This window comes from Notolepis coatsorum (genome assembly GCF_963971535.1).
Source record: "Notolepis coatsorum genome assembly, chromosome: 18".
NCBI lineage: Eukaryota > Metazoa > Chordata > Actinopteri > Aulopiformes > Paralepididae > Notolepis > Notolepis coatsorum.
The window spans coordinates 21,000,300-21,021,322 of record NC_140182.1 but is presented as its reverse complement, the minus strand read 5'-3'; the positions used below and the strand labels follow the sequence as shown (position 1 = coordinate 21,021,322).

The 21,023-nt window shown below is 40.0% G+C and overlaps 2 protein-coding genes across 2 annotated transcripts in view; both read left to right on the top strand.

Moving 5' to 3' along the window:
* Positions 1 to 6,849, top strand: part of ticrr (TopBP1-interacting, checkpoint, and replication regulator) — a 28,100-nt gene extending 21,251 nt beyond the window's left edge. The window contains exons 19-22 of the mRNA XM_084334641.1: positions 2,124 to 2,407; positions 2,521 to 4,951; positions 5,432 to 5,560; positions 5,722 to 6,849. Coding sequence (XP_084190767.1) covers positions 2,124 to 2,407; positions 2,521 to 4,951; positions 5,432 to 5,560; positions 5,722 to 5,837 — 2,960 coding nt within the window. The 3' untranslated portion in view covers positions 5,838 to 6,849. The remainder of the gene's footprint in view (positions 1 to 2,123; positions 2,408 to 2,520; positions 4,952 to 5,431; positions 5,561 to 5,721) is intronic.
* Positions 6,850 to 10,052: 3,203 nt separating this feature from the next.
* The window catches only part of LOC311244965 (creatine kinase U-type, mitochondrial-like), a 37,469-nt gene continuing 26,498 nt past the window's right edge, over positions 10,053 to 21,023 (top strand). Inside the window, exons 1-2 of the mRNA XM_084334679.1 lie at positions 10,053 to 10,178; positions 11,789 to 12,014. Coding sequence (XP_084190805.1) covers positions 11,866 to 12,014 — 149 coding nt within the window. The 5' untranslated portion in view covers positions 10,053 to 10,178; positions 11,789 to 11,865. The remainder of the gene's footprint in view (positions 10,179 to 11,788; positions 12,015 to 21,023) is intronic.

Sequence of the window (21,023 nt, the reverse complement as noted above, 5' to 3'; positions counted from 1 at the left end):
TTGAACTGCAACCTCTGTATGAAAAGTGCTATACAAATAAAGTTATTATTATTATTATCACGAACGTTCCGGAATGTTGATGACAGCGCTAATGTTCTAGCCTGTTCTAGCCGGTTACTACTATGACATCATACTTAAACTTACACTTGAACACGGAGGCAGTTACACTCACACTGTAGAACCCTGTGGAGCACCTCCATGATTCTTGATGACATCATTTACATTTAGTCATTTAGCTGACACTTTTATCCAAAGCAACTTACAAATTGTGTACAACAAGTCAGCAGGAGCGGGGTACACCTCTGACGGCTAAGGGTAAATAGTATTGTTCATCTATCAGTCCAGAATTTGAGTGCTCACATATTACATAGTAGATAGTAAAAGTATAGACATAGTAGCATAGTAGGTAGTAGTATATACATACTAGCATAGTAGGTAGTAGTATAGGCATAGTAGTGTTATGCCTCGTCTAGGAGATACTCAAAGGCATGATATAATGTGGACCCGCCACTCCCAATTCCCCAAAAATCCACCTCAAACACTGCACAATGAACTATTTATTATATAACATAACAATGAAAAGGGGAACATAGGCTTCAGAGTGGAACAAGTAACAAAATAACAAACAACATTTTTAACTAATCAAACTAAACTAGGAATAAAACAATGATTAAAATAAAATGCAAGAAGTCCTTACCGACAACAAACGGAGGGGAAAACAATCCAAGGGCAGCCCAGTCCGTATGGCTCCCAATTAAACTAACATTACAAAGTGAATAGAAAACGGTGATCTGAAACTGAATCAAAGAGGTTGGGTTTGGTAAATGGAAGTTGCCAATCAGTGTCTAGGTTATGACGTGAACACACAAATACAAAATATATAGAAACAACCCAGGGTTGTGACAGTAGTATAATACTTGGTAGCGTAGTAGTATAGGCATAGTAGCATAGTACATAGTAGTAAAGACAGAAATATGCTTTTTTTTTGTCTTTCAGTTGAAATATTTAGTCTTGTCTCTGGTGTTACTTAACACTTTCAAAGCCGGCCGTGTTTTCCTTTTTACCCCCTTGAATGCCCATCATCCACTTCAATGTTAGCGTTAATATCGCCTAATCTATGTTTTAAATTATGGCTATGTGTCTAATCTGCCCCGTCGCTTATCAATGACTCATTTTCCAGTCAACATTGTCGAAGCGGATTGTTTTTTTTATCGGTTCATTTCCGTTTTATAGCATCTTGAAAAGCCCTCGTTTTCAAGTAAAATAAAAATATTACATATTTTATTCTAGAATACACAAAAAACATTGTCATTTTTCGGCCTATTTATTAATCGTTTTCAAATAAACGCTAGATTATCGATAGTATATGTGTACGTATGCACGCTATATAGGCGATCTGATATCTGATCTGATATATTGCCTGATCGCTCGCACAGCCAAACAGCCATATCACATATAGGGGAAAAGCTTATATCTCCGTGAAAACAGGTCTGATTATCCTAAGACTGGTAAAATAGATTCCTTACCTAAGATCAGATGGTATCCAAAAAGATTATTCCAATTCCTGATCGCTATTCCAAAAATCGATCCTTTTATTGATCCAATGCTACATACTGTAAACACATATTCCACGCTGTTCTGATGCTCCACAATGAATCCGATCGGCTCGGGGTACAATGGGTGAGAAGTAAAATGTGGATTCCGGATTTTCTCCCCCTCCATTTTCATTGAGTCCATTCCAAAAGGGTGTATTACCATCTGGGAGACGATAGGGGGCGCTTTTTTCACATCTGAGCTCCTGATGGGGCTGGTTTCCCAACGGTAGACTCGGTTGAATTGAATATGAATTCAGATCGCTAATAAAAAAATATTTGTCGTCGTGGGCATTCAGGGGACGGGCTGATAACACGTGTTATGTCGTCTGTGGCATCCAAAGTGTTAAAAGAGGGACATGTTAATATTCACAAATCAAAACTGAGCTCTACAATATTATATAAATAGCATACACATTCTATTTTAGCGTGGATTATCCCTTTAACTGATACCAATTGTGTATGATTTCCAAAAATAATTATTCTGCTCTGGAATTGCTCATTTCTAATTTTGTATTATCTTTATAACAGATCTGAGAAGGAGTCCAAGGATAAAGAACTTTGTCAGGAGATATTCCAGCACCTTCTACTCAAGCTCTCAGCCTCGCTCACGGAACCTGGACAGGGCCCTCTCCGCGTCCCAGCTTCCTCTCATCGACAGCAAGATAGGCGAGCTTAACCCAAGAACTGTGCGGTCTCCTGTGCGTCTTCTTTTTGGGGCTGCTCAGTCCCCTTGTCGCCCATCCACCTCCTCTGACTCATATTCAACCAGGGCCAGCAGAAGACGACTGTCTACAGACTTCAGTGTCTTTGAAGTAAGCTTCATCGAATGTTTTCACCTGAAGAAAAAAACATACAAAAAAATAATTGTCTTTATTTTCCGAAAAGCCAAAGCTTTAAAACAACCTATCCTTTCTTCTTCTCTTAGAGTCCAAATAAAACTCCAACCAAGTCACCTGGTAAACATGAAAGGGAAACGTGTGGCAACAGGACACCCAGGACTCCTCAGACCCCTAGAACTCCCAAGACCCAGCGATCTTCCAGGGTTCAGGGTCATTCTGTTGCAGAAAGCCCTGTAGCAGGGGGCTCGCTTCAGACAGGCATGGCCCTCAGGGGCAGTCCTTTCAGATCTCCAGCCAGAAGGACCCTGGTGCTGAACACACCGCAGAAGAACACCCCTCTGAAGAGCCCACTAAAGGGGATTCTTAAGACCCCAGTTAAGACATTAATGAACACCCCTCTGAAGAGCCCACTAAAGGGTATCCTTAAGACCCCAGTTAAGACTTTAATGAACACCCCTCTGAAGAGCCCACTAAAGGGTATCCTTAAGACCCCAGTTAAGACCTTAATGAACACCCCTCTGAAGAGCCCACTAAAGAGTATCCTTAAGACCCCAGTTAAGACCTTAATGAAGTGCATTTCCCCCGATGTAGCTTTATTGCTCAAGAGCCCATTTTCTACAACTCCCAGGAAGAGTGTCACCTGGTCACCATCACCACAGAAATCTAGACCTGTAGGAAACGGCATAAAGTTCAAGGTGCCGGAGTCGCCTCATGTTTCAACTGAAAGCTCTCCAAGATTGCAGAAAACACCTGCCAAGATCAGCAGCCCTCTCAAAAGTTCAGGCAGCAAGACAAATACTTTCAAGACCCCAGATAAGGTATCTCCCAGGTCGGATAGCGGTTTTCCTCGAGTCGTTCTTGTGAGGACTCCTGAAAGCTTCTCAAGCAGTGGTACGGTGACGGTGACGCAACAGAAAGATTCTCATCAAAGGTCTTCTGCGAGGCTTAAGAGTCAGATAAGTACACCTGTAAAGGATATACAAATGGACACTGTTGTTAGTCAAGAAACTCTTCTGCAGTCCCCACTGCCTCCAGACCACTTGTCCCCACCCACACCCAAAACCAGAACTCCACCTAAAAGCCCTGGTCCTGCTCACCAAATGCTTACCCGCTCAGGAAGAACTCCGGTTAAGGACATAAACACGATGTCTCCATGCAAGAGAATAGTCCCACCAGTAAAAGGCACCACTCTTTCAGTAATGGCGCAAACCTCCCCAAAGGCTCCAGAAAAGTCTGTGGCAAAAACTAGGTCTGGCCAAGGTGGAACCGGAAGGACCAGGAGTAATTTGAGATCCCAGTCTAGTGAGAGTCTGGTTTCCATAATAATCTCGGATTCAAACAATGCAGACGCCAGTGACCCTGTTACAATGGAGAACATACAGCCAGAAGCACAAGAGCAAAGGCCATTGTCCGAATCTTCCCAAGCTTCAGAAACTGAGTTTGGTTCCCAGACAGACTCCCAACAATTTGACTCCTCCCATTTCAGCACTGCTACCACTGAGGATGAGAGTATGGACATTGTGGATGCTGCTGTTGTCAAGACCCATCTCACTGGAGGCATCAAGATGAACATTAGCTTCACCAGGAAGCCCTCAATGTCTAATGAAGTCTTTCAGTTCACAGGAGCCTCTCCCAAACCACCTCTGCCAGACCAACTCACACGTGGAGGAAGCTACGGCTTTCGCCAGACCCCTGACCGCCAACAAAGGGAGGCTGCAGCTCGTTTGGGATACTCCAACGAACCACCTCGATTTTCAACACCTACGACTTCAACACCTAGTCGGCGACGTAAGGGTATGGCTACTCCGAACACTCCGACTTACAATGTGGAACTGGAGATGCAAACTTCGGGTCTTCCTAAACTCAAATTCCGACGCACTGACTCCTTTAATGCTGGCAGTTTGGCCCAGAGCCCTGCAGTGGGTGTGAGACATTCTCAACTAGACAGCCCCTTGGCTCTGTGTTCTAAACACAGAGACCCCGGGTCACCATTGCTCTGCACTCATGTCACCCCAGCTAAGAGCACTCCTGCCAAAGGCGGGAGTGTCCAAACCCACATCTGCCAGTCCTACACCCCTACACACCATCCAGCAGGGGCCATGTCCCCAAGGGCAGCTCCTGACCTTATTCCCCTGACACCGTCGCCCCCGAGTCAGTGGAGGGCAACCCCAGACAACCTCAACAGCTGGCCCAGGAAGAAGAAAGCCCGGGCTGGGGTGGTGGGAGGAAAGGATCGTGGTCTGAAGCGGGAGACACTTCTTGAAGAGCTTGGAGTTAGCAGGTTGCAGGACAATGATGACCTCACAAGCTACAAAGCTGCACCACTGGGTCTGACCCCCAAGCAGTCACCTAGAATTGCAGCGGATGCATCTTCTCCTCTGTCTCACATGGAGGAGATGGACTGGATAGAGAGCCTGGCGCAGCAGGCTAATGAGGCTGATCCTTGTAAAGATGAAGAAAATCTCTTGAATCTTGAAGACATGTCCTGGGTCGTTGGAAATGGAGATGTCAAATCAAGTAAGGCTTTTGACACAATGGGACACATAACATCTCAAGTGTTTCCTTGTCTGGATTGGGTTTCAATTATTTGTAGAGCTGCTACTAACGATTATTATTATTATTTATATATATATATATATATATTACGATTATTACTAACTAAGTAATTGATTAATCCTAATGATTCATCTAAATTATAGATTTTCAGCCAAAAGAAAACTGACGATTGAACATTTACATTTATTTTTCCATGAATTCACACTAGAGTCGAGCTAAAACACGCACTAAAAAAAAGAAAAGTTTATTGCTTCTTAATTCAATTATTATTTTGTATTTCGGTCAGACTCAACATTTAACTGCCGCCAATTAAATGTTTTGAAGCATTGATGCAGTCGTTTTTTATCTTATTGAATTTTTTTGTAATTAAATTAATCAATTCAGTTGATTAATCGCGACACCCCTAATTATTTGATTATGGTTTTCTTTGTTTTTTGACAGTGGAGACTCCACCAGGCTCAAAGGTGAGGAAGTCATTGAGTGCGAGTGGGATCCTAGCTCTCACTCAATCCCCCCTTTTATTTAAGGGGAAATCGGGTTCCACTACCAAGACAACTCCACACTTTAAAGGTACGATTTTGTTATTTAAAGTTTTTATTTATAACTTTTTAAGATTTTTTTATTAAGACCTTTTTTTTTTTTTTTTTTTTGCATATCCTTTTTTATATTATTATTCCCCAATGGATAACAATTCACAGTCACTCAACTCTCCTAACCGTTGAATGTTTTAGATGAAGCTCGGTCTGCGAGGAGGATGGAGTTTGAGGTAGAGTGCTCTCCCTTCAGCCAGCCCACCAGACGCTCTACAACAGGGAGGACGTACAGCAGGAAGAGGCTGCTAGACTGAACCACACTGCTCACCACCAGGCACCATACATGGTCTGTGCAGTCTTCACAAGGCGGATGACAGGCTCGGTCTTGGCTAACGCCATGTCGTTTCATATTTATTGCGGTCAGAGCGGCTCCAACTACGATATGCAAGCTGTGGCCACTCACTAGCCTGTCTGGGTGATTGGGTTTGTCCAGTGTGTTTTTCAATGTGGGCCTGAAAGATATTGCTCAAGCGAAGCCTCATTCAACTGTTATTCAACCTGGCCCCCTCACCCCCACTAACCTTTTTCAGTTTCTATATAGTTTTCTGTGTTGTAATCTGGATTTTATAGACCATTTCAAACTTTAAAAATTTACTTTCTAAATTTGTCAAAAGTTTATTTCCTGTTTGTAGTGTTTGCTAATACAATAGCTGACAGGAAATAAACGTGGACCAAAGCTGTTGCCTAGCAACACAATTCCCTTGAAAAGGTATTTTAGTCCTTTAGGATTTATGATTGATTGAAGTACTGAACACTGATGTAAGCTCCCTAATAGCAGAGCAACTCGGCTGTTTCTGTGAATAGAGGCCTTACACAGAATGTTTGTGTAGTTCTCTTCTCTTCCAACATGGCTGCCTGTAACCACTTTCAAAAGAAAATGTCTAATTTCTGTGTTGTGGTAATAGGTAAAACATTGCTAAATGTTTTTTGGTATATTTATCATATCAACCCAAAGCAGCTGTTTTGCATATTAACTTGTCTCTTCCAACATGGAGGACAAATGGACATTCTAAATATTCTCTAAAAGACCTCTATTCAAAGTGTGGATTTCATATTGCTTGAGTATATCTTTCAAACCGTGGACCATTATATGGCCCGATTCATTCTTTGAAATTCTGAATCATGTCGGCACCTAAGGTTTTTGTGATAAAGACTTGATGTTTATTTATTAGTCTGTCCTGTCATGTCGCTATGGCTTTTAAGTAAAAAGGAATAAACTGATGGCTTATATTGTAAATATGTTACATATTGTGAATGTAAATAAAACCAATTTTCCTAAATAATTCTGTTTCTTCTTGCAGACATTCCCCCCCAGATACACAAGGAGAGCTAGTATTTGTTGTATTTGTTTTTCCCAGAAGCCCATAGTCATGCCACAGGGCTGCACTGTAAAGCAAACTGCTTTGAAATATTTCTCTGTCTTTGGATGACAAGGACACTATAAAAGAAGGAAGGGTCATCACGTCACTGTAGCGCGTGAACACATTAATGCCAAGTCTGGAAACCCAAAGATTGGCCGACATGTTGAATGGGATCGTCATCTCCTTGTTTATGACCCAGTACCTTGCACGTCAGAATCATCTGCAATTTGTTGCATTGTTAACTATAGCTAACATTTGATATATTGGTTGATGCATAGCTATTAGATATATAGCTTGTATATTTAGCTTCTTCATGCATCTTCCATAGGCTTCAGTAGAACTGGCATCAAGAAGAGCACAACGCTGATATTCTCATATGACCTTTCCTTTTGTAGTTACTTGGTCTTTGAGAATGACCTGGTTTATAATCCACTTTATTGGCTGCCAACTGATAAAAGGTACCTGATAGTCTTGTCCTGAATTCACCTCCTGTGCAAAGGTCAGTGCTGTGGCAGTGAAGTGGTATGACTTATGTGGTAGATGTACACTTGGATATGAAATCATCTTTTAATAACTTCCAATGAAATCTTTTAATAACTTCCAATAAACTAATCGCTTGATGATCCTTAATTATCGGATAATAGATTATTTTTGGAGGGGGAGGGTTATTTTGGTGTATCTTTCAGAAATGTATAATTAAGTAGTTCTGTGTCAAGGCACCTAAAGTCAATACTACATTGCCCAAGCAGGGTAAGGAGACACGCTCTGATAAGTCTGCCAGTGTGGGCATGAGGCATATAGAGGTTACATCTAATACAGTAACCCGCTACTGCAACAGCTAAGGCGGAATACTTAACAATTTCATATACGCCTGTGTAAATAATGCGTTTTTACAGTCGCTTCTTATCCTAGCCATGATCTGGAGAATGTCCTCGCATGCACTCACCGGAGAAAAAACTGGTTAGGCTATTATTTGAACACTAATATCCCTATCGTGCGAAGGCGTTGCGCTGTTCCTTGGAATGCCTACATGCCCCCGGGCACACAGTATATTATATAGTGACAACATACCGATTGGTAGAATTTAGCTATAAAGTTATAAATCCTTAAATTTTTTTAAAATATTTTAAGGGTTATATATTGAGGGCTTGGAGCAAAAGGTGTGTGACATTTTCAGAATTTTACAGGAGAGCAAAAACAAACTTTTCATTGATTGTAATTATTTCATAACAACATATTTTACACATCTACACTTTTATAGAGATTAGGCTAAAAGGAATTCATATATATATTTTTTTATATATATATTACATTTGAGCCAAAACGTCACTTACGCCTTTTTTGCGCCAACATTTTATTACTTTTTCTTTGTTCTTAGGGCATAAGTGACATTCAGAAAATATGTGATACTGGAACAGAGACAGAGTAACAAGCCAAGATAAGTATTTGGTTTATTTTTGAACATCATTAACAACATTGTATATATTAATATATATTTTAAAACATTTTGTACCATTACTTTATGTATGTCTTTACTTATATAAATTCAGTTAACCCCATGTAAGTAACCCCAGGAACCCCATGTTATTGACTGTCAATCTCAATAACTGTCAATCTCAAAATAAATAATAATTGTTTGTACCATTACTCTATTATTATTTAATTATACCAATTCAGTTAACCCCATGTAAGTAACCCCATATTATTAAAAATGTGTCATGTTCACAGTTAAAATGTTTGAATTAAGCATAACTTATTTGTGCCTCAATGCCTATACATCTATAGTTGATTGGCTGCTACAGTCTCTAGCATTCAGTCTTCAACCTTAAGAGAGCTGTAGAACTCCACATAGGCCCGTGGGATGCTGCCGTTTGTGCATAGGGTGATTTGATGATTTGATTTTTATTTAGTACATACAATTTATGCAAAAGTATAAAAACAAGGGGTACAAGGATAACATGTGAAAGTCTGTCGACTTGTTTCCAACATGGTCCCAAGAAGAATACAATAAATCACAAAGAAAGAGTTAAGAAGATAAGATAGATACAACAAGTAGATAAAATAGACAACACAATTTTCTGAAAGAGCATCAGGGTGACAATATCTTTTTTCTTCACGGGACTGATCCATGGAGGACTCTGAAACAGGGGGGGTAGAGCTGATGCTGATGATCTTGTGTCCTTATTGACCACAAGTCTCCTGAATGGGGTGTCCATGTTATATTTGAACAGTATGGCATTATTTTCTTGCTTCATGTAGCGCATCCACTTCATTTTGAGCCACCTGACCTGCTGCCCTTCGTTGTCTTTCACCTTGTTTTTTTATTTTCGTTGATGCTACAGTTTTAAAGTCTATGAACTCCTTGTGGTTGAGCTCATGGACCTTGTAAGGGTTTTTGCGTCTGGCAGCCCTAACAAGAGTGTAATATCCATCTGGAGAGTTCATACACAGTTAAGTTGTAGGTGCTGAGTTTGCGGGAGTAATACAAACTACTCACATTGCTCCAGGGTGTTGTCAGCACCTGCTCAAGGTCAAATGTAATGGCTTTTAGTGAAGGCATAGTTTGGGCTGTGACCTTGTCTTTATTTTTATGCTCCCGTGACTGTTATTTTCTTGATTGATGTGCCATATATTCTGTAATATGAAGGGCCTTCTCATGCTCTGGGAGATTTTAGAACGTTTCACACCTGCATGCATCCTTATTCGGGATGTGAAATTCTATGTTGAATTCACTGGTGAAGATTTTTCTGTACATGCTTTCTTTACTGGTGTTGTTTTCCACTCAATGCACTTCAGTGTGTCAAGATCATAATTTTTTTTTATTGAGTGTCCCCTCAAGATAGGCCTTAGTAGTGTCTTTGCGACAATAATTACTTTCTATAGTCTGAAAGGACTTGATGTGCTCCCTAACTTTGTCTTTATCAGCATCTGAAGTCTTATTTTTCTGTCTTTGACTTCCACCTTTAGGTCTTTCATATATTACTTATTTAACAGATTGCAGAATGGGTAAAATACGGTACGGCTCAATACAAAACAACTGCTAAAAGGATGCAGACCTCTTTGGGCGTATCTGTTTCAGAAATTTATAATTAGGTAGTTCTGTGTCAAGGCACCTAAAGTCAATACTACATTGCCCAAGCAGGGTAAGGACAGGAGACACGCCCTGATAAGTCTGCCAGTGTGGGCATGAGGCATAGAGGGAACATCTAATCGAGTAACCCGCTACAGCAACAGGTAAGGCTGAATAATTAACTATTTATAAGCATAAATACTTTTACTGCAGCAACTATACACAATAGCAGATTATCACTGATCATTTTGTATTTGTGTATGTTTTTTATTTTGCCTGTGATTATTTGTAACAATTTTACATTTTGTTCTGTTTAGACATTTTAGGTGTTAAGCAGATTATTTTACCTGTGACTTAATTAAAACAGTTGAACCATCTATGAGATTGACTCATACTTCTAATATTGTTTCAAATGTACATAATTCTATGTACTTTAGGCTATATGGTGAACTTTTGAACTTTGAGTACTACTGTATGTTGTCTATTTCCTCCTTCATCCACAGATTTTTAAATGATCTCCCACAGTAAGGAGCTCAGGGTCCTTAATGATCAAAGCTTAGAACATGAATGTGGATCTGAAGTCCCTTTGACCTATTCTGCATTGTCGTCTTGTGACTTTTCCAGTAAATCAAGATCAGTTCAGCTATCCCCCCACACACACTTTGGTATGCTAAACAAGTGCCACCTAGTAGGCTAAAACTAAACAAAATATGTGTGTGTAAATAGGGGTCCACTGACCCAGCGGGTCTGACAATGCTCTTCATGGGGCTTGGGCCCACAGGTCATGCACTGAGTGGATTAAAGTGGATTAATTTAAGGACAAAAGCTGTACCATGGCCAATTATTTATACAATGGCCAGTACCAAACTTAAAATACCATTAAACTACCATGATACTTTTTTGGAAATGTGACTGCGTGCTTCATCAGAACGACACAAAGCCTATAACATTTGATAAGACATGTTCACTGAAGGCATATCCTGTCTAAGTTTATTTTAAGAGCGACCAACAGGCAGAGCAGCTTTCAAATATCTTCTGTTTGTACTGTACACCATATTATTAGGCCTAATGCTCAGTGTTCAGCACCAACCCTCAAAATGACTGTACATCAAAATGACTGTAATTTAGATGTGTATTTTTGTTCATTTATATTTTCATAAATAAATCAACAAACTGTCCTCAGAGGAACATTGGATCCCTGGAACACTGAAGATAGAAAGCTACAAATAAGTGCATGTTCTTTATATTCGCAGCGCACTTTTGTAGAGGCATATAGGATTTTTGTGTGTATTTGCCAACATTTTTATATGTAGTCACAATTTCTGTGTCTTTTTAAGACATTATACATTTATTGTCAATGTTTTCATAATCATTTGGCAGTTGGTAGAACATGCATCCATCTCATTTGATTTCATCTTTAAATTAAGAACACATTTTCTTTTATTTATTTGTAACATTTACAAAAAAAAAATTATATTCAGAGAAGTATCTCTATATAGGCTTAAGTTTGGTTCACAGTGCCTCAGAATGATCATAAAACAGATAATCCTATTGCTATATGGTAGAGTAAATGCAATTCTATAAGAATATGGTATAGGCTAAAGATGTATCATGCAGCTGGGGCAACTTTTCAGGTTTGTGTGAGACTCCAGTCCCTATACTTGCCTACTTGGTGCGGTGCTACTCACTCGCGTCCTTGACTATATTATTCACATCACGCACCCAGTCCTGCTCTATTCCGCTTAATCCATCCACTCCCGTTTCATTCCATCAGAGGCGTCACATCACCAAGGCATCCAGTCCACATTATCCCGTCCTCTCTCTCTCTGGCTGTGGAAACAAAGGGGGGAAATGGCAAGCACCTTCTCGAAGATTTTGTCCTCCAAGCGAAATGTTGGAATCCTGTCATTAGTTGGAGCCGGGTCTGCAGCGAGCTTTTGGTTCACCAACCGGGAGCATGTCACCGCGGGAGCGCCTGTCCGGAGACTGTACCCCGCCAGGTAACAACCACGACACACAACGCACTTCAGATAAATGCTCATTTCAAGAGGGATATTTCTCTGTATAATCATGACAGAAATTACTTGATAATAACCATGGTCACACGAAAATGCACCAAGCGCAGGTGTGATTGTGACACTGAATTCTAACGTTAAATGTGAGAATTTGTCATGAAATTGGGCTTAATCCTATTATCGGTGTGATTTAAAGTAGTCTATTGGGTTGATGTCGTTGCACTTACATGATGCAATTGAGTGAATGATATCTTCGTAATCGTAACACATACGCCTGTGTAAATAAATAACAGGCGTTGTTATACAGTCGCTTCTTATCCTGGCCATGATCTGCTGGACTCTGGAGAATGTCCTCACATGCACTCGCCGGGGAAGAAACTGGATTGGGCTACTGTACTGTATGATTTGAACCCCAATATCCCTATTGTGCTAGAAGGCGTTGCGCTGTCCCTTGGAATGCACATACCCCCGGGTACATATGGTGACTGACAACACACCGATTGGTAGAATGTACCTATAAAGTTATACATCCTTAGAGTTAATATTTTGAGGGTTATATATTGTGCAAAACATCACATAAGCTTATCACAAGCTAATATAATCACTTATTTGGAATGTAATGAATTTATGCACAATTGTTCATATCCATAAAGCTACATTTCGTACCTCAACTCCCATCTTTAAAGTTGTTTCTAATTGGAAATGTAATGTTATTTTTAGTCTCATACATGTGTAATAAACGAATGCATCATGCCTGTGGTTAAATGTACTCAGAAATGTTGAAGACATCTGTCACCAAAATTACTTTCTTGTTATATGAATTGACTGAACGTCTGTACATTTTTACAATACAAATACATAAATAACCTGATAGGCTACGATATACGGACATGGATTATCATTAAACCAATTAAATAGTTTAGATACATTGGATGCAATTCTCCATAATGTCAAGTGTGCGTCATGGTGTGTACATCTTGAAGACACTATATTATGCGCTGTGCCACAAAGCGCCCACATGCCACATGCCAGTCGCAATCGCCCACTTCATGCACTATAGACTATAGCACAGCAGGAGTGGACTCAAGCAGCGCCGGATTTATCCCAATGTGCGTCATCAATCCCGTAATAGCCGACTTATTTGATTATTGCCTACATTATTTGCTGTACTTGCTCCAAGGTTTTTTTGTTTGCTTAAAAAGAAATCAATTGTTTGTAATATCAAGTATACTATAATAATGTGAACAATTGGCTATTTAGTATTTACATACTTTGAAGGTATACCGTTTAATTTGCTCCATTATAGCCTATTTTTTTTAACCCTATACTATTTCCTATGATCTTTAGAATAATTTCCCAGCACAATCCACACTATTCCTTAACCCTTTCACTGCCACACGACAGAAGGTTAACCCTTTACTATCACACAACCACGGTCGTGTGGCAGTGAAAGGGTTAACCAGCTGTTGTGTGCATGGCAGTGAAAGGGTTAACCTTCTGTGGATTGTCGCAGTGAAAGGGTTAACCGTTTTGTAGTGCAGCAGTGAAAGGGTTAATTATACTACTGTACCTCTGGCTATAGTTAGCCACAAACCAATGCAATGTCAATGGTGTCAATCTCCTTCCTGTATGTACAAGCTGTGACGCTAATTTAAATCTACTTTGTGTGCACTGTAAGTTCAGTGAGCTTCAGTCAGCGTGTAGACAGGAGCTTGACTCCATTGACCTTGCATTAGTTTGTGGCTAACTATCCGGAGCTAGTGTGAGGAACACAATGGATTGTGCTGAGAACGGGTTCTAATCAGCATCATCATTGCCTAAGTCAGACACAGGGCTATAGGGTTCCAAAAATCTGAACTTTTCTTGGTTACAGTTAGGCTTGGTTACGGTTAGGCTATAGGTTAAGATTGTTAGGCTAGGGTTAGGGTTAGTCATCTATTGGGTAAGGTTAAAAGGGTAATTCACCTAAAACACAAAAACATGTTTTCCCCCCTAACCCACGAGGGCTAATATCTAGCCAAATAGTTTTGGTGTGATTTGCCAAGGTTTTAATATATCTGCACAGAGATGACCTTCTCGCTCTCTCTCAGGACAGCTGACCAGCTGCTCCTAGTAGTGTCTACAACTAGGCGTAAACTTGGGGGACCGTGCCTTCTCCGTTGTCGCCCCCAAAATGTGGAACGAGCTGCCGCTGCAGATTAGGCAGGCCCCATCACTGCCCCGTTTCAAAGGCCTCCTTAAGACCCACCTTTTCTCTCTGGCTTTCGACACCATGTAGCTTGTTGATTTTATGATCTTATTGTCTTACTGTGTTATTGCTGTATCGTTTTGTTACTGTGTCCTTTGCTTTTAAATATTTTTAAGTACTCTGATCTATTTAAATTTGTATTGCTGCCTATGTTTACCTTTTTTCCCCCTTTTTGGTACTCTTGTTCTTTTATCAATTTTTAGTGCTGCTTATAGTTTTTTAATATGCTCCCTCTGTACAGCACTTTGTGCCCCTGTGGCTGTTAAAGCGCTTTATAAATAAAGTTGGATTGGATTGGATTGGATGTCAGCCCAATACAATGAAAATCTCAATGGGCCATGTAGTTCTCAAAATACAAAATATTACATTGAAACAGCAGCAAACGTCTTTTTCCATAAATAACCGTAGGAATCGACCCTGTCTCTGACTTCTACCATACCATAGAATAGATGCCTTGTACGGAATGTTTGTGTACGGTAGTTCTCTGTCTTCCAACATGGCTGCCTGTAACATAGCAACCATTGTTTTGTACATGGCAATGGAAGAGACAACAGTATTTACTACTCATTGGGACATGTACTAACTACTTATTGGGACATGTACTTATTATTACTACTCATTGGGATGTGTACTTACTACTTGTTAACATGTGTACTTACTACTCATTAGGATGTGTACTTATTGCTCATTTGGACGTGTACTTACTGCTCATTGGGACGTGTACTTACTGCTCATTGGGACGTGTACTTACTGCTCATTGGGACGTGTACTTACTGCTCATTGGGACATGTACTTACTGCTCATTGGGACGTGTACTTACTACTCATTAGGATGTGTACTTACTACTCATTGGGACGTGTACTTACTGCTCATTAGGATGTGTACTTACTACTCATTAGGATGTGTACTTACTACTCATTGGGACGTGTACTTACTGCTCATTGGGACGTGTACTTACTACTCATTAGGATGTGTACTTACTACTCATTGGGACATGTACTTACTGCTCATTAGGATGTGTACTTACTACTCATTGGGATGTGTACTTACTACTCATTGGGATGTGTACTTATTGCTCATTGGGACGTGTACTTACTACTCATTAGGACGTGTACTTACTGCTCATTGGGATGTGTACTTACTGCTCATTAGGACGTGTACTTACTGCTCATTGGGATGTGTACTTACTGCTCATTAGGACGTGTACTTACTACTCATTAGGACGTGTACTTACTGCTCATTAGGACGTGTACTTACTGCTCATTGGGACGTGTACTTACTGCTCATTGGGACCAGCAATCCTATAAATGCAGCCTGGATTAATGGATACAAATAAACCAACATATCTTTTTGATTTCCTTCTGCATTGTAGGCAGCAAAACAAACCGTGCTACCTGCCACATCTGTTTTTTTCAGTTAGATTTGTAAGCAGGCTTTCATATCTGAATGAGAATGATATAGCTCAGTGTTATTTCCCTTACTCACTGCATAATCAGCAAGGTGATCAATCATAGATTTTATATGTCAGGTTTTGTGGCTACCACCCTTGGCACAGGGCCACAGGACTGTCATGTCCACTTATTTCAAAACTGTTTCTCTTTTGTAAATGCTGCCTGGAATTAATGGATGTTATACCTTTTCAATTGAATATTTCACCCTGGCCTGATATTCTGTTTTGCTTTTATTTAGCAGGTACAGACGTGAAATGATTTAACAACTGCAACAGAGGGGAGCTATACCTGACTGAGCTCAGTTCCTTACTGTTTCTCTCTCAGCCAAAGCCTCATTCTGGCCCCTGCCAGAGACGGAGCATTAAGCCTTAATGAAGGAAGGAGAGTCTGGATAAAACCCAAGCTCTCACTGCAGCTTCTTTTTGTTGGAAAATTGGCAAAGTTGGAAAATAAAGCAAGTAATTAGAACAGAGGGGGGCTACTGAATAGCAGTTTCTTCAGTGTTATTTACACTGGCGGACTCAGGGGGGGGGGCAAGGGTGGCGATCGCCCCCCCTGGTGCCCCCACGGTTGAAAACATCACGCTAAAGTGCCCTTTTGAGTGGCGGAAAATGAGAGGGTGTGCCCTATTAGTGCTCTTCCAATGGTTAAACTTGACCATGTGCCCCACAGTTGAAAACATCACGCTAAAGTGCCCTTTTGAGTGGCGTAAATGAGAGGACGTGCCCATTGGTGCCCCTCCAATGGTTAAACTTGACCATGTGCCCCCACAGTTGAAAACATCACGCTAAAGTGCCCTTTTGAGTGGCGGAAAATGAGAGGGTGTGCCCTATTAGTGCTCTTCCAATGGTTAAACTTGACCATGTGCCCCCACGGTTGAAAAACATCATGCTAAAGTGCCATATTGAGTGGTGAAAACATAGCAAGAACATTTTATAACGTGTCTTAATGACTGCTCTGTTAGTGGATAAAATGTGATGCAGGTTACTAGGGCAGGCTTTCCCAAAGTGGGTGCCATGATGAAGACAGTCTAGGGGTGTTGCAAAATAGTTAAACCCTGCTTATATTCTAAACACATTATATGGCCATTAGCAAATATTTTCTGAGTTTTTGCAAGGAACCGATGGGCTAATATCTAGCTAACATTTTGATGTTTCTCGATCTGTCCCTATTTTCCCCCCAATCAGGGGTGCAGTCGTAATATGGGCGGAGGCCAAACGGTATCCTATTATTATGCAAAGTCTAGGCACTTATCACCTAGACTTTGCATAATAATAGGATGCGCGCACTTCGAAGCCCAAACGCCGTTTGACCGCGGTTGCCCAGCACTGCACCACTGCCCCCAATGTATCCTTTAGGTTAGAGTAAGTTAGTTTAACTGAGGCACAAAGTCCAAGCATGCTGGGAACTTGAGGCACAACTCTGAGCAGCACCGTCACTACAATATTCCATCCATTTAAGTTGTCAGTTTTAGACACGTCCCCTCTTGAATGTTCAGATGCCAGAGGGCTTAATGCAGTCTGAGCTGTAACCCTGCACCCTACTTCTGTGTGTGAGGTAGGTAATACAGCAAGCTTTCTTTGAAGTTGCAAAGATTGAGTTTGTTTTACCAATTATGCATTACTAGTAAATACTAATGTATGTACACTGCAAGTGCTTTTATTGATGGCAGTATGCAGGCCTGGACTGGCCATCGGGAGCACCGGGAGTTTTCTGGCCTGGCCTGTGCTGTAATATATATATATATATTTTTTTTCAGGCCACATAACTTAGAAACAGGCCAGGCCAGTGTTTCTAGTTGCAGCGACGCGATAGTTATAGATAACCTAAGTGGGGAACAACCAGGAGATCACTGTGACAATCAATCAATCTAATTTAATTGTATAGCACATTTAGACATGACACTTCAACATGACACATGACACACACGTCAACCAAAGTGCTTCACAGTAAGTCGCATAGCAAAAAAAATCCTAAAATATAAAAAACAGACAGAGAGTACAGAGAGTAAACAGACAGAGAGTAACACAGTCTAAACAGTCATACATCTTTTATTCAACTTCCAGTCCTGATCATAACAATTCTTTTTTTATGTTTGGTTTTTTTGTAATGTCAGATTAAAAATGAAATACTCCCACTTTTCTGAAAAGAGTTGTTGTTAAATCTGACATTACAAAAAACTAAAATCCATCAAAATCAGTGTTGTTGCTAATCATTGACACATGCTAGCCTGTAATAATCCCCCCCAGAAAAATCTATATTGCATTTGATATATTATATTTTTTGTGTGTTTTTTTAACAATAATTTGTGATGCCATCACACAAACTGGCATTTAAAGGGTTAAAATTCAAAAACGTATTGAATATGTGGTGGTTATGATCAGGGCGGAAGTTGAATAAAAGATTTTTATGGCGTTTTTGAAGAGTGCAATTTAGTTCCTTAATGGTAAGAGTGAGTATTTCTTTTAATTTGACAATACAAAAAAAAAAATCCATTGAAATCAGTGTTGTTGTTAATACTTGACATTATGCTAGCCCACAAAAAAAAATCCTGGTGGGGGCCCGCTTAAAAAGTGGCCTGACTGGGACTATATTTCGCACTATATTTCCCAGCCTGAATTATTTCCCCATGAGTCCGGCCCTGGCGGTATGTTTTAGCCTAGGCTACTGTAGGCTAGCTGGGATCATCCCTATGTTCCCCGGGTCCTATGTTCCCCGGGTCCTATGTTGATTGAACATTTTATACATTTTTATTATTTTATTCATTATTAATGTCCGCCTTGTTTCGAACTGGTTAAGCTTAGGCCCTCTTTCGAAGTTGGTTAAGGTTAGAGTTTGGAATCAGGGCTGGTGGTCTAAAATGTTCAATAAATCAATCAATCAATCAATCAGGGAACATAGGACCCGGGGAACATGCTCCCGGCTAGCTAACTAAACCTTACCTTGCTAGGCTGATTCTATGCTAACCTGTGTTCTCAATTTAGAAATAAAGTGTAAAAATAATTTTTGGATTATTTGCACAAAATATACCCATAGCACTTTAAAGTTCAGTGTGAATTGCTTTTTAAAGCTAACTTAAGAGTGGTAGTAAACCTAAAAGTGGGTTTAGCATTGGCCTATATTCTATGATTACAGAATGCCAAGGAGAGAAAGAAATCAGAAGAATATTAAAAAGCAGCTGAAAATGCTGCAAGAGGCAGCTTCTCTTTGAAATTTTTTGTCCAAAGCAACAATAGTAAATAAAATGTATTTGTAAGGCCCGATAACACACGTTAATGTCCCCAAGGGAGGAGATAAGGATACAGGTATGTATTTGTAAGTCCTCACTACTAGCTACAAGCTTGTCTCACAGAGCCATAGTTTGGATTATAACTGAGAATCTGGTGCTAACATGGTCAATAATGCTTATTTTGGACAGAACATTTTGTCTTAAACATTTAAATTGACCAACCATAGACCCTTTTTATTCCAATCAAGGCAAGAGGGCTAGTGGTAGTGCTGTATGACATATTATTTTATAATACAATTATAACATTGTAGGCTACAGTACGAATATTATATACAGTACAATTATATTACTATTATAAAACAAATATTATTTGCTCCACTGTAATGTTTGGGCCTTTTGCTCTCTTGTAGGAGTAAAAGTCCTAGCGCCACCCTGGAGTATTTCACCCTTCCTCTCTTCTAATTTGTCCTGATTGCTAATTAACGCCTGCTGTGTGTTGACTCTCCTTCATATGCTCACCTGATGTCCTCTCTCTTTGTCAGTTCTTCACTGTCCACAGGCGTACTACCTGAAGCATTTGTTATCGCTCATGTCGGGAGCATAATGGTGATACCAAGAGTGGTGTCGTGCTTAGTCCATTTAGTATTCATTTATTAATGAATGTATTATCGTGTGGATGTTGGCCCTACAAACATTTCTCAGTTTGAGTTTATAACTACTTCCTTGTTTTTGGAGACTTACGTCTTCCCTTTGATTTGCCTGTTTCAAAGTATTTACTTTATCGTGTTATGCTTCCTGTTCACAATAAAGAAACTGGTTAATTGTGAAAGAACAACTATCGCATTCCGCCTCCTATGTTCAACTCTGCAATTGGGTCCAACATACCTACCCCACCGTAACACTCCACCTTAGATAAAGACAGTACAGACAATGAAGATGGAGATATTCAAGAGGGAAATGATGATATCAGGAGGAGAGATGGTGAAGAAGTGGAGGAAAGAGAAAATGCAGATGATTCTATGGAGATAAATGATGAAGAAGTGGAGGAAAGAGAATGCATATGATGCTATGGAGAGAAATGATGATGAAGACGGTCATGGAGATGCTAAAGAAAGCGAGGATGAAAATGATGATAGGGAGAGAAATTATTCAAACGACACAACAACAAATAACTTTAATGCTCTCCTGTTGCCATTAAAATATCCCACTGATCCAGCCAGTGGTACAATACATTACGTTTAATGGAGAGAATGGGGAAGATAGAGATGGGGGAGGGAGAGATAGAGATAGAGGAGAGAAGGAGAGGACATGATGAGAGAAGGAGAGGAGAGGACATGAGGAGAGAATGAGAGGACAGGAGGAGAGAAGGGGAGTACAGGAGGAGAGAACGGGAGTATAGGAGGACAGAAGGAGAGGGCAGGAGGAGAGAAGGAGAGTTAGGAGAGAGAAAGGAAGAAGCTCAACGGCACTCGAATTAACTTCAACTGTTAAACTGTTTTATATCCTGTAAAATATATGTTGTGTATAGGTTCACTATTTTTCAACCCAGACCATATTAAAATGCTGTTTCCCAAATATTTATATTCCTCACTGATATCTTTAGCATTGATAAATGTACCACTGCATTAATGGTTTGGGTATGATAATTAACTCTTTATTTTTATTTTTTTTTTATTGCAAAACAAAATTATTAAAAGTGATAATTAACTTTTCAAACACCATGATCATTTACTTTTCAAACACCATGATAAATCTACTTTTCAAACACGACAATGAGGTGAAATAAACATTTTAAAGGTGTATTGTTCCCTGTGTGTTTTTATCATATGAGGTGTGGTTATACTATTAATCTGGATTGTCTATTATACTAATGTTAATCTTAATCAAGGATGAAGACTATTTCACCATACATGACTCATCATAGCTTTTTGCTCACTGATGGGGTCCCATGTTGTGCAGTAGGTGCCCTTTTTTTCTTTTCGCCCCTGCCCTTCAAACAGCCTGAGTCCGCCACTGGTTATTTCCCTTACTCACTGCATAATCAGCAAGGTGATCAATCATAGATT